The sequence below is a fragment of the Lingula anatina genome, chromosome 1, assembly GCF_051362555.1.
Source record: "Lingula anatina isolate TDL-2025a chromosome 1, LinAna3.0, whole genome shotgun sequence".
Classification (NCBI taxonomy): Eukaryota; Metazoa; Brachiopoda; class Lingulata; order Lingulida; family Lingulidae; genus Lingula; species Lingula anatina.
In genome coordinates, this window is record NC_141767.1 from 51883636 (window position 1) to 51901755 (window position 18120).

General features: G+C 35.3%; 2 protein-coding genes across 4 annotated transcripts in view; both read right to left on the minus strand.

The window, feature by feature from the left end:
* The window catches only part of LOC106160790 (transcription termination factor 2), a 91692-nt gene that overhangs the window by 19144 nt on the left and 54428 nt on the right, over nt 1-18120 (minus strand). The window lies entirely within an intron of this gene.
* Nucleotides 379-8667, minus strand: LOC147764446 (adrenocorticotropic hormone receptor-like). Its single transcript, XM_086998840.1, has one exon. It carries the CDS (start codon nt 3640-3642, stop codon nt 2446-2448), a length of 1197 nt encoding a protein of 398 aa, XP_086854966.1. The 5' UTR covers nt 3643-8667; the 3' UTR covers nt 379-2445.

Genomic DNA, 18120 nt, shown 5'->3' on the forward strand with positions numbered 1-18120 from the left:
CGACAGAAGAATCAGAATTTCGGTCACAAGAATCTCAGTAACAAGGAGAGATAAAAATGTCTCGAGTTCTGTAAATGTGAATTATAAGAAAAATGCAACATGATTATAACCTCAAACAACCAAAATATCTTAAAACTATTTAAAAAGGATGTACGATGTACCTTTGTTCTACATGTATAAAGCTGGGGAAATAATCATTATCACAAACTGAGACTTGCAAATTAGTTGCCAAGGAAATATCCAATGTCTGGATCTCCAAGAATATCCATCCTCTCTTTGAGAAGAACATTCTCAAAAGAATAATAGTGGATAATAATACATTCAGAGAACTTCTGAAGCTGTGTTATAGTACATGACGTACATGAATAGTGCATGATGGATGGTATATATATATATATATATATATGACGGTAAAGGAGTTAAATGTTAACATGACAAAGAATGTTTTGAAGAACAACCCTCAAATGATTAATTAGTGAACTCAAGCCAGAAATCGCAGCAAAAATCAGAGAAATCTCCAAAGAAAATGTGTTCCAGTAATTGAAAATTTTGTGTACCATATGCAAGTGTGCCTCCAATGCTGGGGAGGGGGGGGGGGGGGCAACCAAGATAACTGGGAAATAATCGTACACAGACTGAAGTTTTAAGTCCAGCAAATTTCGTAAAATTTGATGGACCTCTGTAAGATTAAATACTTTTTTATGGATTGCTTTTTTGGGGTCAAATTGTAAATCCCATCCAAAAGATGTTGAGAGCTCTTAGCACTTCTCATTTTGACTGACCAAGATGTTTGAGGTGGATCATTATCTCTTTTATCTAAGAGTATGGCTTTTCAGTATAGCTTGTCAGTAAACTGCCAGCACTCATGGTATATGAACCGACTCCCAAATGTACCAATCACAATAATATTATCAGAAATTGATTCTACAACTTGTAAAACATAAACACTTGGCACACATTACAGTGCTTTAGTTGTTGATGGAACTCTAGGTAGGCTTTTTTGTCTGCATTTTGAAAATTGACAATTTACTGACATAAATAAATATTGTAGAAATAAATAATTGTCAGATTTGTGTTCAGCAGCAAATTTTGCCTCCAAAAACATGTTTTAGAATATTTTTTTAGATTTACCCTGTCCTTCACTACCCATAATTCATTTGTGCTTCTGGGAAGTTATCTTGTTTCTTCAAATGGAAAATAAGTCTTGTTGCATTATTTCTATGACTTTATTTCTATGACATTATTTCTCCTCTTCCTGTCTCACATACACTTCACAAGATAAACCCAATACGGAGGACACTCAGGAGTGTCCATCTATGAGAACTAGGCACATACCTGGTTTTGCTACAAAATCCTGCAATTTCTTGACCTTTCTTTTATACATTTCTACTAATAATCTGACTGGAATTAGCCTCCTGTGCTTTTAACCGACCTGTCAACCATAGCATGCAAAACACACGTATAAAACCTTTAAAATTTTTATATAAAATGCAGAAATGTAAACAACTGAAAGAAATTTGCAAAACAAAATCCGAAGTATTTTTGCTTACATACACTTTGTTATGGTACATATACCTGTTCAATGATTATGGCAGAAAAAGGAAGAATACACCCATACAAAGTGATAGACAGACAAAGCAAACAAAAACTTAGATTTCAAGACCTATCCTGGTACTATCCCGATAACAAAGATGGTAGCAATGAAAAATACCTATATCATACAGGTACAGCTGAATGACTTAACCAACAGTGTATCCATAATTTAAGCTATCATTACGAAATTTACACTGTGTAATTACAGTATAGCATGATTAACATTATTTTTTGTTTTTTCTCTACACAATCTCAGAGAACATTATTTACAAATAAAACATTACAATTAAAACAATAATTTATTTGCGTATTTCACATTTAATAAATTTTGATATCTTTCAATATAAACCTAATTCAGTGTGAAATACACTTGGCAAAAAACATATGACAAGTGTTGCAACCTTTCTGAGAACAGTAACTGTTATTTATATATAATGACTTTGGCGTAAATAGCTATTCACATCATAAATATTGTAATACTCAGTACTCACTGTACTAAACACTGATCCAAAACAAACAATATCAAGTACGACATCAGCAACACAGAATAAAAATGGACCTCTTGAGATTACAAGTGATGAATTGTAATGCACAACAAATATATTCATGATAAAAAAAAATGTAGCATCTTCCTTACAATCAAACCTATATATCTAGGTTTATCAATGGAAAATACCTTGAGATCTTCAATCCAAAGAAAAACATGAGATTGATCCAATCCGGCCACTAATATCCTGCCAAGAATTATCTGCCAATTAGAAATGTTCAAATGCTTTAAGGAAAAAAAAACACTGAAGCAAACCGTCTGATGCACAGCAGATTATTACAGACATCTATTATCCATCAAGACATTTATACTGCTGTTCCATCCGTACTTGTCTGGCTATGACCCACTAGTTTCAATTGCTTATTATTAAGACTGCCATCTTTCACCAATAAACTGCCTCCAGGAAATCTCTTCACTCGGGTCGGACACACCCTGCTCAATAATTTACGATATCCCTCACGCACATCCCCCAGACGCACGCCATAGATGACAGGGTCACAGAGACTGTTGGCAAAGAAGACAAGGCTACATATCTGATGAAAAATTTTTATTGTTGGGTTATTGTTCTTCACATGAATTATCACTAATGCATCTGCTATTCCAGGAAACCAGAAAATAAAGATAGTTGCAAAGAGAATAGCAATAGTTGCATCCAGTTTGGCTGCTGGCTGCCGGCTTGGTTTAGAATCAGAGGAGTTACTCATGTGACTCTGAGTTTGTCGTTTATTGTATTTCATTTGTTTTTTGATTTCTCTATACATGATGACATAAATCACACTCACCCCACAACTGATGGCTATGAGTATTGTGGCATAAGAGTACGATACAATTTGGCTATAGATGCCTTCATACATGTCGCAGGCAGATATATTTGGCAACTCCTGGTACAGTGCATATGGATATGCTATCCCATGGATAAGAACAATCACACCAAAGACAACCAACCAAGATCCCAATATACAATAATTAATTCTCTTGTCAGTCACGATGCGGCCGTATTCCAGTGGTTTGATCACTGCGATGTACTGGTTGACAACTAAAGCGGATGTGGCTAAGAGTGGTGCTAATAGAGACAAATAAGACACTTCCAAGAACACCCTGGCAGCACAGATTGCAGGATGGGTATTTGTAAGGTTAAGAGCAGTGTAGATGTAGATGACTGTTCCAATCATTGCCAGGGTGGCAACTAGAAGGTCAGCCACAGCCAAATTGATCAGCAGGTAGTGGAAAGCACATAAAGGCCGTCTGATATGAAGTAAAGCCAGTAAGGAAACAAAGTTTTCCAAGAATCCAGTGGCTGATAATACCAATCCAGCGGTTGTAAAGGGAACCTGTTCAAAGTGCTGGTCAGCTGTGGTGTTGCCTGATACATTTTCCCTCAAGAGTGTTGAATTTGGCGGGTGAAGTGCTGAAATCATTTCATTTATATCTACCATGCTGAGATTGTACATTATGACGTTGGCATTCACATTTGCCACTTTGTTTAAAGTTTCCGAGTCCATACGTGCTGCTTTTTTTAAAACATATATTCTCTTGGTCTTGAAATTTTTCTGAAATTATAGGATCATAGAGCTTGCCCAACTTGCATGCCAATGTTTAACTAACATAAAACTGTCTTCTTTTCACTGGCAATTCCAACCACTGCGCTTTTCAACTTGTGACAATAACATTGCATGTTCTGATGACCCTTTCTTTACTTTTTTAAAGAACATTGCCTGAGGCTACTGATGAACAAGTGTCCAACTTCCACGTTTGCTCTGCTGTAAGGATTGTGCCTGCAACATTTATCCTCTCTGGCATGCTTCACTGGTACCTCCACTGGATTGGCCAATATTTTAGCCAATTATCCAATCACAGCTGCTCCACAATGAGAGTGGGCTGGAACTGGTATGCCGTATATCAACTGAGAACACAATCATGACCTTCATGTACGGAGATAGCCAGAAGAAAACACACTACTGCTCTATCTAAAGGAACTAAAAGAAACTGCTGAACATAGCTGTTTCTAGTTTTATCACTGGCATATGTCCACATACATAATAGTGATTAGCCACCTTCTCAGTGGATGTTGGTACAATTAGCATGCAATGTGTTCTATATGCGGGCTACAAGGTTTCCTGTTCAAGCAAATAACAGGTATATTACCAGCTACTGAAATTTTCTATGTGCAGACATATTAAAGCAACAGGTTGAAGCAGCATATGCTTGGTAACTGGCAATAAAACACATGAAGTCACAGTTGTTAATGAAATACTAGATAGTTCATCTCAGGCAGCATCATCTACCATATTGCTGTCACTGATTCTCTATACCTAACTGCCTCTGCCTACAAGTATTTTCACTTGATCATTCCACTTAAGTGCCATTACATGCATAGCATGTCCCAAGAACCAGAAACTGATGTGGCATTCTCTGCAATAATGCCAACAGTAATTTGGGAGTAATGACGAGTGTAATGTCGTCAGTGTCACCAAAAGGAAGAGTACATTATATTAAGGTCTTCTCGGCATAACCATAACAACAAGATATAATTAAAAGAATGGCGTTCAGGACATAAACAGTCTCAGTTTCATGGTAATCAATTTTGCAGTAAATGGTGATCAATAGAGATATATTCCAGGATACATTATTAACTGATCTTTCATTAAACATTTTTTATTGGACTGGAAGTTTCTCTGATCAGTCAAGATAGACAAAGCTGTACATAAATTGTTTTCATTGCCCTTAAAGCAGCACAACTTGACCCAGCATTTAAAGGTAGCCTAGGCTATATACTATTATAAAAACGGGTTGGAATCTCATACTTGCAGGGCACTTTTGATTGCAATTTGCAACCTGGAAACTTGGGCCTCCTACACAGTTGCTACATATTTCATAATTTATCTCAATTTCTCTTCAGAAAGCCAACTGGGTTTCATAAAATTTCATTATGAATTAAAAGCAGTCAGTACTCATACAATAGAACCTTATTTTGAAAGTAATATCATTGTAAATGGACAGGACATTTTCATGAAATAAATACCATAATTTAGACTTTAAAAAGAAGTTAAAAGGATAATGGAATATGATTCCCAAACTTCATCAACCTCTGAAAATACATTACTTGATTTTGAGTAACAAAACACTCACTTTTCATGTTAGTAATCTAAGTCTTAAGTTACAAATCCATAAATTCCAATTTGAAATATTTAAATTACTCTAATTAAGATCTCATTTTACAATTTTCCATCACTGCAGGATGTGATTAACTGGACTAAATAATTTAGGAGCTTTTTGTTATGGATCTAAATTTCAGTTCAATCACAATATTATGTATTCATGTTTCTCATAATAAAATAATATGATGATTACCATAATTCACACCCTTTTTTGTATTCAGAATCTGCAATCCACTCTTTTATTTTGGTAGTAAAATAAAACAAATTACCAAATCAAAGCAGCACTGTTGGTTTCCAAAGAGTAAATCAAGCATGCACAAGGCCTGTGCTCAAACTAGCTAGTTTCCAAACAAAACATAGCTTTAAATCAGGGGAAAACTTTCCATACAAGTATTTCTCCAGAGAGCTCAGTCTAGCCATCATCTGAACAGCAAGTTTCCTCAGACGGCCAGAAGGCATATACAAAATTTTGCTGATATGACCACTTGATTTGAAATTTGCCTGTTAAATTCCCAGAAGGCATTTTGAAGTATCTAGATTATTAGATGTGCCCATTTCGACTAGCTGTTACCACAATCTTGAGGAAAGCCCTGCTTCTTAGGAAAAGATATTTTTATGTTACCAAAATGTCGTCAACAAATAAATAAAAAACAGAACCCCTTAATGTCCACTACATATGCAGACTATGAAAGTTCTATAACATGTCAACTGATAATCTTATAGTATATTACAGAATTTGAGGGTTGAGTATCTCTCTTACTTTTGCTATCAATTTAACACTTAGAGTCAAGTTAAATCAATAATCTGAGAACTAAGTGCTAAGCCATTTAACAGTTATGATATATGGCAATCAACCATACAAAAAAAAAAAAAAAAAAAAAAAAGATTCCTAAAAAATACAGTATCCTCCATGTACCAGTAGGTAAATGAGGTGATAATAGCATCATTTCACAATGAGAAGGAAGGAGGATAGTTCTCTAATCTTTACATTTCTTTAACTGAATATTCCTCCACACTAACAGATGAAAATGTAGAGGTTTCACTTCCTTTCATCATATTTAAAGGAGTAAATCAATAAATTCTATCATCATAATCATTTCTCAGTGAAACAACTGTGTTGTCCCATGATAGACTGAAGAGGACATCAAAGGAACATGATGTCTGTGTGACCCCCTTATTTCATAATTGATTTTATCTTAATGTGTGAAGGCATGCAAACATATTTCTTAGGCAATTGTCTAATAAAGACATTGGTAATATCTGTGTGTGTGTGTGTGTGTGTGTGTGTGTGTGTGTGTGTGTGTGTATGTGTAAGAGAGAGAGAGAGAGAGAGAAAGAGAGGGGGTTAACATGGTGCTTAAATATACAAAGTTGGCACATGGGGGCATGAAAACATAATGCACATAGTGTCAAATCATATATGTAAAAATATTTGGGTGTTCTTACAATTTGCTTTCTATTTAAGAGAGTTTGGATAAAATATCTAATATATTGTGTTTGTTGTTCAGCAATTAATATTGCAACCGTGCTAATATACTGCATCATTCATGTTTTATTAATCTTCTTCACAAAACAGTCATCCCCATTAAAATAGAATATACATATTATGTCCAATCATATATCTTATTGAAAAAATCCATAGAAAAAATAAATAAAAAAGACCAAAATATTATCCATTTTTCATTACGTGTGTCAACATCTTCCGTGATATCAAGTTAAGGCTCATTTAACTTTTTGTAATACTACTGAGCAATAACAAATTAAAAATAAATGCCAGCTACTTGCAAACAAACACCTGTGCAGAAGATCAAGTGGAACAAAGAGGCTATCAAGCATGAAAATCTAAAGAACTGGTATGTTTTTCAGTCAATTCAGGCAGTTTAAATGAACAATGCCAGATTCCATTACAGTCTTCTACCTTTCATTCCCACTCAACTTATCAATCAATAACAATTCCCACTTCTACTCCTACTAGATGGGAATTATATGCAGTTATTTTTTCCCTCCCTCTTTCCTTTTTGTATTCTATTGTTTCTCTATAGCCTTTACACAAATTGTTAGTCTGTTTACATGATTAAATGCCTTTTTGCCATATTTTTGACATCCAGACTGTTTTTGTTATTGTCACTGGTAATCAAGCTAGTTTAAGTAAGGATGTTTGAATGTACAGTTTGATGACAGGTGCTGTAATCACTAGGGTTTCATCCATTCAAATTTGGTAGTAAAAACAATTTCAACCAAGGGCGGTTTGATTGACACCTTCATGCAGAAAAATTATATATTTAAAACATAAGGTTTAGAAATAAAAGTTTTGAAAATCACAGTCTGTTTAATCATGGAAATACATCGTATAAAATCAAAGACAGTTGTGTGATATGGAAATGGAATTTAATTTCAGCTCAGGGGCATGATTTTGTCCTTCATGGTTGCTTACTAATTGCTAGGAATTCTGTAAGCTTTTCTCTGCAGAGACCAAGCTCTGCTTGCAAACATCTATTTCAAAATTTGATAATGTTTAAATGGATGAAAAACAAAGGGTATGAAGTCTGGTGAGATTGACCATTAGATTTGTAAACAGCACATTTTTTTCACAATGGCAATTGTGAGTCATATCCATTTGTGTCACTTTTTAAGTAGAGAAATGAAATTGGTAAAATCATGGTAATAAGCCTTATTCTTTAAAGATACATCTGAAGTGAGAGTAAAGTCCTGTAATGTATAAAAATTATAATTTTTATAAACAGTTTTTTAAACAGAAATAAAACCCACATGCAAAAAAGCTGACCAAAATTAATCTTCAGGGCAGCAGAAAAAGGATTTAAAACTGCACTTTCTTTAAATTTTTGGCCATAAATTTCCTTCATTCTCCTTCAGTCCATTAAGCACACAAAATAAGCAGGAAATATATAAGGAAATATCGTTATTTTGGAAAATAATGAAACAAAACCCTGTGGTATTTCTTAAAGTAATACCATTTGAACATAATGGTGGCATTTGGTCAGATTTAGCGTCAATAATTTGAACATGCATCTTTAAACCCAATTAACCATACATATAAAAAACAAGTGTCTGCTCATTATTTGGACACAAAACTGTCATAAATAAACATGTTTTCCAGGTATTCCATGAAACATGGACAGACTTCCATCTCCTACTGACCTTATTTTACCAAGTTCCAAACTCAAAGATAAATCTAATAACACCCATTTTTAAGACCACTTTTTTTGTTTAACTAAGCCTTTGGATTTGAACATTTCTTGAATTTCTTTTTGTATTTAAGAATACAATTGCTTATTTGAGGTAGTAATTTTATTAAAATGATGTAACACTTCCATACAAAAGTGCTGGCTATACAAAAATTTGGAAGATTTAGTAACCCCCCCCCCCAAAAAAAAAAAAAAAAAAAAAAAAAAGATCCACATCATTGGAAAACTGAAGCCTCATTCTACACACCACTGAGTCCAATATAAACTTAATGTGATTCCACTTTTGTAGGAATCCTGGCTTAATTACAGAGTGCAGGAAAAAGACACCCTCCCAAATAATAAACTGAAAAAGACTGAAATACCCAATCATGTTAGTACAGCATACAGAGGGAGAGAGGGAAAAATAAGACAATCAAAGAATCGGCAAAGCATGCAGCTGCTGGGATTGCACTATCTTTCATCTTTCATGAAATACAGTGCTATGGCATGCACACCTGCACTGCAACAATTTTCTATCATGATCTAAATATATTGCAGCAAGGAGAACAATAGCATTGCTGTAAGAAATCCAATAATGCAGTTATCTGTCTGTTTATTGCCTTAGAAAAACACTGTTCCATGCACTACACAGTTTTGATAACTAAATTCTGATATGTACTTATTGGTGAGGCCATAATAGGGCACAGTGTCATAGGTTTTCTATGAATGCCATGTTCATGTATAACAAACTCAAGCAAGATTAAATTGCCAACAGTGAAAAACTAGTAAAAGCAGTTCTGACAGTGAGTTGGGCAAAACTGGCTACTTAAACAAAATAAAATACAATGATGCTTTTTGTCAGACCATCACATCTTTCAATTATTAACAATTAGGGGAAGAAATCAGAGATATCAGACTTCACTGAACTATTTTACTGATAGCTGAGGCTAGTTATTGTTCAAAAAAACAGTTTAACTTCTTTTGAGTCTGGGTTTAAATCGAAAATTCTTTCTGTCTGTTATTTTTTGTAAACATTTGAAACAGATTCCTCTGCAATTCTGTAAAGAAATATTATCCAGATGGCATCACCTGTACATGCATGCTATGGCATTTACTGGTTTGATAAAAATTACCTACGACAGACAGCAAGTAGCAGCCAACCAAGTACTCAACCTAACAGGCATTAACATACTGAAATTTGGTGACTGACAAGTATAAGTCGAATATCCTCTTCGAGTAATTAAAATATTTTCATAATCACCCCTTTTTTCAAGAGTGTCAATGCCTTAGAGAACTTGAAACTTGAATTGATATTCAAAATGCTGTCTAGAAGAATGTAAAAAGAAAAAAAAAAGAAAAATATATGTAAAAGCACTGTTCTGAGTAGGATTCGCATTGTAAATTTTACAAGCTCTACTATGTCTCTGATGCTACCAAAGCAGGGAACATGCTACTATCTTATCTGACAAAATTCATCTAAGATAAAAAAAAAAAATTGGCATTCTCAAAAAGAAACCTGTCAATTTTGTGAATCTTGGAAAAAAAGCTTTTTGGTCCCTCATGCAAATTACAATACTATCTCTGTATAACATGTCATATGAGTTGAGATTCTGCAGAAATGTCTTATCAAAGAAGATGAGGAGAAATGAACATGTCGTTAACAGGTTATGGATGTGCACAAAGGTATTCCATTTCCATTCATGAACTCCATAAATTAAGAACATGTGACCGGTTGGGAAATCAGACAGAAGCTTTAGATTCCCATGAACCCACAAAATATATCTTGACATTTACAGATTTTGATGAGAAATATGGTATGGTTTTTCACATTTTCTTTGATTCAAATTGAAGCCGTACAGGCCTGTGTTGCCAATCCATCTTTAAAACTCCTATATTTAGGTCTAACCACTGATCTACTGCCTAAAATACATGGCCAGGTAGGGTGCAGTCTAATGCATGCCAATCACAAGTCAAAGTAGGTGCAACCGTGTGTTTCCCTTGATAAATGAAGTACTATGGTCAAACCGCACACTTATTCTCATATTCACTGAAAATGCTCATTCAGAGGAAATGAGGATGAAAAATGAAAATGGAAAAGGTGATGCAAAAACCATCACAAAACATTCCCATAGGAGACATTACTCCTGGTGTCATTTCATTAATAAAGACATGCTGTTTGCACGAGCTGCATCAAGCAAAGAGTATGCCCTGCACATGTTCTGGTAATGAGCTATTTGATTTATACTTTTCTTAAGTACACAGTGGCAATAATTTGGCGTTTGATATATTGTATGATTCACATGTTTTCTGAAGTAAGCAGCACCTTTATTTAGAAAGTTTCCATCCTACAAACCAACACATCCTACAGAGAACCAATTATACTCTCATAATGCAGATAGTGCCTTTTCCTCGTTAATTTAAAAACCATTTACCAAACTTCTAGACAAACAGTTGAGTTTATGGTACAAACTTTTCCAGAAATTCTTGCCAGATACTTTCTTAATTCAAGCCCCTAGTGCACATCGCAACCATTAATGTTAGCTCTGAACATGAGAAGAAACTAATAATTATCACTTGTTTTTTGTTACCACGTGATTTTACTTTCCAAAAAAGAAGAGTATTGATTGTACACTAGATATGAAAATTATAAAGCATTTGCAATCCTGTAGAGACATCATTAAACTTATCAAGCCTCATGCTTCATTGGTCACATTACTGGATCTGTGCTTTTTTCAACCATACAGCACTAATGCTTCCTGTAACCTACCATATCACTTTCTAAAGACAGACAGGAAGACATCTCAGATATGTGATAACTGGCACAGGATAATGGCTACTTGCTTCACAGCCCATCATATTTCATAAACTTCAAGCTTATCAGATCTTTTGCACTTTTTCCTGTCCTTTTGTGTAGTGTATAACTGCTGGCAACAAATGTTGTCCAAAACTGTCACGAAAAAAAAAAAAAAAAAAAAAAAAAGAACGTATAAATGTCAAGCAGCAGTAATCAAATGAGTTATGCTACATTTCATAAAGCCAAAGAACAACAATTGTTAAAGTTCACATCCAAGGTGCCACATGACCGTAGATGTCTTAGGATTGCTCAAAGCATTGGTTTAATTTGATTGCCAATGATGGTTCTAAGGACAATACTTTTCAATCTTTTTCAGGACATCTATACAAAAAGAACTCCCTGTTCATCTGGAGTCAAGGATTTAAGTCTTGACATTAGACACACCTAAAGGATAAATCAATGGAAGAAAGGTTTGAAAAAACTAATGTCGCTGTTCTCGTAAGAAGTGAAGAAAGAAAGACAATACTTTTACTTTGAAAAAAAAAATTTTTAATGACTTACGAAAACAGGTACTTATTTCCAGGTTTTCAAGACCTTATAAAAGATATCCAGGGCTCAATATTAGTGGTAGCCCTCTAGCCCTGAGGTAGTTGACTGCCAGGCCAGGCTACCAGGTTCTGCCTGCCAGGAGATGGCTTCGGCTACCTACGATTTTGTCAGCATAGTCAACATCAGTGACAAGCCTGACCAACTTTTTGCAACAAAGCATGTGTTACAATGCCTGCACAATCTTATTGCCAAATTTGTACGGAAGCGTATAAGTGCCACAACACACAACAAAATCACTCAACACACAACACAATTTCAACACGACACATTTAACTTCCCGACACAACACCAAAGAAAATCGCAACACAACACATTAACTTCTCGACACAACAGAAATAGATGGCGCTTTCGGTGTGGACGTCTTAGAAAAGCCACGAAAACCCACAACGATTCTGTAATTGTTTCCTTATTTTCTCAAGGCATTTATAATAATGTGTCACTTTGGGGTCCAGTAAAAGCTCACTTTTGATAACATTGTACTACAGAGAAGTTTTATTATCAGATAATTTGTTGTGAATGTTGCGTATTCTATGATGTGTGTGTGTGTGTGTGTGTGTGTGTGTGTGTGTGTGTGTGTATTGAGGGGGGGGGAGGGTATTATTGATGTTTAGAGTATTGAAGCCGGGAGATATATTAGCTATGGACAATCGGTGCGGATTTGACGGAAAATATAAGTGGATAATTATGAAACTTCAGAAAATTTTCTTCACTTATAAATAGTAACACTTATAAATAGTAATTCAAATTATCAGCTGACCTGAAAAATAGTATACCGTGAATCTAAAACAAAAAAACAAACCCAAAATTACAGAAAATAAGAATAATTAATTAAAATTAAAAGTAATAAAAATAATTTAAAAACTACAGCTAGTGTTCTAATTGTACTCAGACCGACCAATGTCATATGTGACAATTTATACATTCAGTGCACATCTGTACTTCATTAACTAGCATTTCATAGTAAATAGTAACACTGAACTTGTAATTTGACACAGAGCGCTGAAGTTAGTGTCTAGTTTCTAGTTTCCAGTTTCATTTTTTAAAAACGAACCTGGCAACCAGAAACTAGTGTCTTTTTCAAAAACGAACCTGGCAACCAGAAACTAGTTTCGTTTTTCAAATACCATGCTGAGAAGCCAGAATAATTTTTCCGGAGAGAAACAGGGGTGAGCAGAGGGAGAGGCAACCAGCGGTGTGCGTGTACCGCGACTAGGTAACTCTCACTGTGAAAGCCGGACAGGGTGTTACGGTCTCTGCTCACCGTGCGCTGAGACCGAGGCGGTCGCCGATCATTGCCTACGGCGCACAAGGAGCTTTCACCGCCGATGCCGGGCAGAGTATTCAGGGAGTTTTGTTTTTTCTCGCCATGTACTGAAGACTAGATGACCGCCTCTACGAGGCACAGGCCGCCTTTACAGCGAAAACCGTGAAGGGTGTTTTGGTGGGGTTGGGGGTTGGCGGAAGAGAGTGAGGAGGGGGAAGGGCCCCCAGGTTCTTCCTTTGTAGTTTGTGGTATCATTTTTAATTTTATTGAAAAAGAAAGATTCTGGCTTTTCAGAATCGTTTTTTTTAAAAAAGACACCTATTTCATTGACCGCTACTGTCTCGGTCTCAGCACACGGCGAGAAGAGAACGTATAACACCCTTTCCAACTTCCGCAGAGAAGGTTACCTGGTCACGGTAGACTTAAATCGCGCGTTGCCTCTACTCTGTCCACTCCTGTTTCTCCCCGTAAAAAACTATTCTGGCTTCTTAGAATCGTTTTTGAAGAACGAAACTAGTTTCTGGCTGCCAGAATCGTTTTTTAAAAAAAACGACACTGCTTTTTGGGCATCTAACCCAACCTAACCCTCAACCCCGCCTTCTCCCACCAACCTAAACACCCTGCAAGGCTTCCGCAGTGAAGGCTTCTTGTGCACTGTAGACGCCTATTAGAGGGTGAAATTGTCCACGGTGAGGGTTTAACTGGTCGCGGTAGAAAATAATTTTCACAGGTTGCCTCTCACTTCCTCCGCTCCTGTTTCTCTTTGCAAGAACGATTTTGGCTTCTCAGAATCTTTTTTGAAAAACGATACTAGTTTCTGGCTGCCAGAATCGTTTTTCGAAAAACGACTCTGGTTTCTGGGCATTAGAATCGTTTTTGAAAAACGAAACTTCAGCGCTCTATTTGACACTGCATACACTATTTGACACTTCCAAATTAAACTGAATAAAACAAAACTTGTTCCTGTGCTCACATGAATTGAAATTCCAATATTGTAACAGCCAGATAGACAACATGTTATTTTTAACAGTATTTAATGTTTTTATGCTATTATTTATAAATTAATTATATAGAACACCCCTTGAGATTACATGCTTACAAGCATAAGGAGCAAAATTGCAAGTGTTAGAAAACATTTACTGAACTAATTTATTTAGATAAGATACATTGCATTGATTATCAAATGTTTATGTTGCATTTACAATATTAGAATTTCAATTTATGTGAGCACAGGAACAAGTAACGATATATCCCCCGGCTTCAATACTCTAAACATTAATACCCCCCCCCTCCCTTCAATACACACACACACACACTCAGCATAGAATATGCAACATTCACAACAGATTATCTGATATTAAAACTACTCTGTAATACAATGTTTTCAAAAGTGCGCTTTCCTGGACCCAAAAGTGACACATTATTGTGAATGCCTTGAGAAAATAAGGAAACAATCACAGAATCGTTCTGTGGGTTTTCGCGGCTTTTCTAAGACGTCCGTGCCGAAAGCGCCATCTATTTCCGTTGTGTCGAGAAGTGAATGTGTTGTGTTGCGATTTTCTTTGGTGTTGTGTCGAGAAATTAAATGTGTTGAGTTGAAATTGTGTTGTGTGTTGAGTGATTTTGTTGTTTGTTGTGGCACTTATACGCTTCCATAAATTTGTTAGTTGTCTCCTTCAAACCTGTCAAACATTGCAAAGGGAAAATTGATTCACATAGCAGGCTGATATAATAACACCTTACCATAAATATATGTAGATATTTCATTATTTGCAATTATGGGGAAAGTAAACAATCAGACGGTAAATTAAGGTCAACACCATGTGACTTGTTTTCGGTTTCTTTTAGTACAAGTGTCAGCAGTTGTTCACAATTATATGGCTTGTTCATATGTATTAAGATGGTAAATATAATATTTATTAGACTTAAAGGGATAATAACTCTTCGTATGAAATCTGTATTTCACAATAAAAACATTGTGAGTGACTCATAAAAATATACTATATTCTGTTTTCCCACAAAAACGGCTGTTATAGCTATTATTCTGATATCTGAGCTTGTCTTTAGACCACGTGACCTCCATTGATGGCTATGCTCTGTTAAAATCTCTTAAGAGATTTTAACAAAAAACCAAACTTTTTAGAAAAAAACCAGGGACTAACTTTGAATGTAAAAATGGATTCATTAACCATTGGTAAGTATGGGAAAATTGTTGTTTACTCCAGGAAAATTCATTTTTTGGCCGAAACGAAGAGTTATTATCACTTTAAGGTACTGTCATTTGTATTTGACTAAGTTAAATTATGGATTTGGCAAGCGACAATGCATTTCACCTGTTTCAATATGTGTATAGCTTAATCAGAAGATAATTTTTAGAACAGGTTTAATTTTAAAATCAAATCACTCAGACAAGAGGACTGCACTGCCCACATATACTACATGAAACTATTTATGTACAAAGACCTTCCCCCTCTTTTTTAAAACTTGATTTTGCAATTCTCCCCCTCCCTCCACCAAATTAAAAAAATATTAATCTGGAAAGATAATTTTCACCCTTATTTGCTGGTAGTCAAACCCTGTTATACACATACTTATTTGTTGCATTCATTTTTTCTCTCAATTAAGTCCTTTTCAATTAAAATGGACAAATTCCATCTTACCTACGCCTATACTCCCTCTGAAAACCGAGAGAAAACTAAACAGTTCTCTATACCTTAGAAGGGCATGCTTGATATTGGAAGTTAATATAAGGTCTTTTAATTTCCCCTACGAAACACAAATCGTGACAGAGCATTATTTGCCAATACGGCGAGTCCCAGACCCCCTGATCCCTTTTGCTACCATTAATGTATTTTTGCTTAATGTCTTTCCAAAGTTTTATCACAGTATGAGGAGTGACAAACATCTCGGACCTTAATCAATAAGAAAGCCAAGCCACTGGGGCATTCACTCAGCCAATAGCAGACAGAGTGATCAATGCTCTAAGCTCAGCTGAATACAGAACAGACTCAGGCACTCTCAGGAGACAGCTCTCCAACCAAATTACATCTGATTAGGAAAACCACTTTTTTTCTTGAAATTGCGGGCAATGAAGATCCATGTAATTCCAAGTGATCATATATCCATGTGCGGGGGATACCCACAGGAAGTCATTCTTAGTGTTTTTCTACTACTCTGCAAATAAGTGGGAATTTTTCACCCGCTCTGAGAAAGAATGTTCACTGAATGTTGCAGTGGAATATAAAAGAGGAAGAAAATGGGCCAATCAATCTGGCTTTTATTATACATATAGCATGATCAGCTCAACTCATTGTATTTTGTTAGTTTGTATGTCCTTCCAATGGAAAGAAGGGAGGGGGGCATTATTTTGATGGACCAGTTTTGGTCTAATTTGGTTATTTGTAAGAAAGGTTTCATCTTGACTTGGATAGACTGGGTATAGTGACACCAGATCTACATTCAAGTTTCAATACCTCAACTGTTTATTACTGATTGAAGCCGGTACTACACAAATGCAATTACGTTACAGGATATGGAGCTTTCTGGACATAAATTACATCACTTCTAAAATGGTCCAATATATGAACTTAAATTACATTATGCAGGCTAATTATAGTAATAAATTCATTAGACAATATCCATCTACAACAACAGTGAAATGTACATTTAAACTTTGAAAATATATCTAAATATCAGAAGAAATTTTTGCTAAATGAGGAATATAGATGTAGCCAAATGAGTATGTTATGAAACTGCAGCTGTTGGGAATATATGAAAACCATTTAAAAAGTGTGGACTTATGGATATTTACCCTAAAATATACAGTAGTTTGCTTTGAAGTGCACAAAAATACACAAAATCCAAGATTTGTCTTATTAAGGTGATGTTATTGCATAATTTATTACTGGTATATATTAAGGAACTATCCTGATCAAAATATTGATAACAGAACCAGAGATGCATAATACTAATTGGGGTAGATAGCAATCATATTTTGCTAGATAAATCCATATCCACTGCAAAGAAAATCACCAAAATTGGTGTAGTTATAGAGAAAGGTTTAAAGAACAATTACTTATACCAAATTTTTGATAAGATCTTTTAAACTGATCTTAGGGACTTTTTATTTTTACAAAGGTCCAATGAAAACTGGTATAATTTTACATTTTTAGTGACAGAAATCTTTATATAGAGATTGTAAGGAAAGCAGTCGAATCCCTTTGTATTACTGGTGCATGGCTCTTTTTCCTGCTGGAATTTTTCTGATATAAGCCCAGGTAGTTGAGTGAATCAAGAAACCAAGACCACTGATATGACATCAGCAAAAAAAACCATAATTTTTCTGAAGGCAAATTAAGTACCTGAACATAACACGATAATACTATAGCAATCAGAAATATATAAAAGGGTTTACGTCATTAAAAGTAAGGCATAGGCCATGTATCTACAAGTTAATGACATATTCAAATAGGCCTGCTAAAATTAAGTGGTGGCTTTACATGCAAAGCAAAGTGCACAAATCTCCCTCTTAAACCTTTATTTGTTCAAAATTAAATTGACTTATTTGTCAAAATTTCAGGACCATTCATGTTCTGCATGAAGTATGTTTAATGGAGCTTTTATAGGAAGATTAAAATAATGCTACACATTGCCCGTGAAGACAAAGCACGGTAGATACAAACTGGTCAAATAAAAGTGCAGAATGTAGAGATGGGCAGCTAAAGCAACAACCCATGTAGACAAAGTAAAATGTGAATTAAAACTCTGAACATGATCTGTGTATCAGTCCTGTCAGTGACCTTTGCAAAGCTGTAGTAAAACACTGACTATATGCTTGAATGTGGGTTTAGAGACGTGCGATGGCTATGTGAAAAATAAAACCTAAGGGTTCTACACCTTTTATTAAAGGTCAGTAAACAGTGTACAGTCAGGTTTCACTGGGTGTAGGTAGGAACTACTTCCTCTTCATG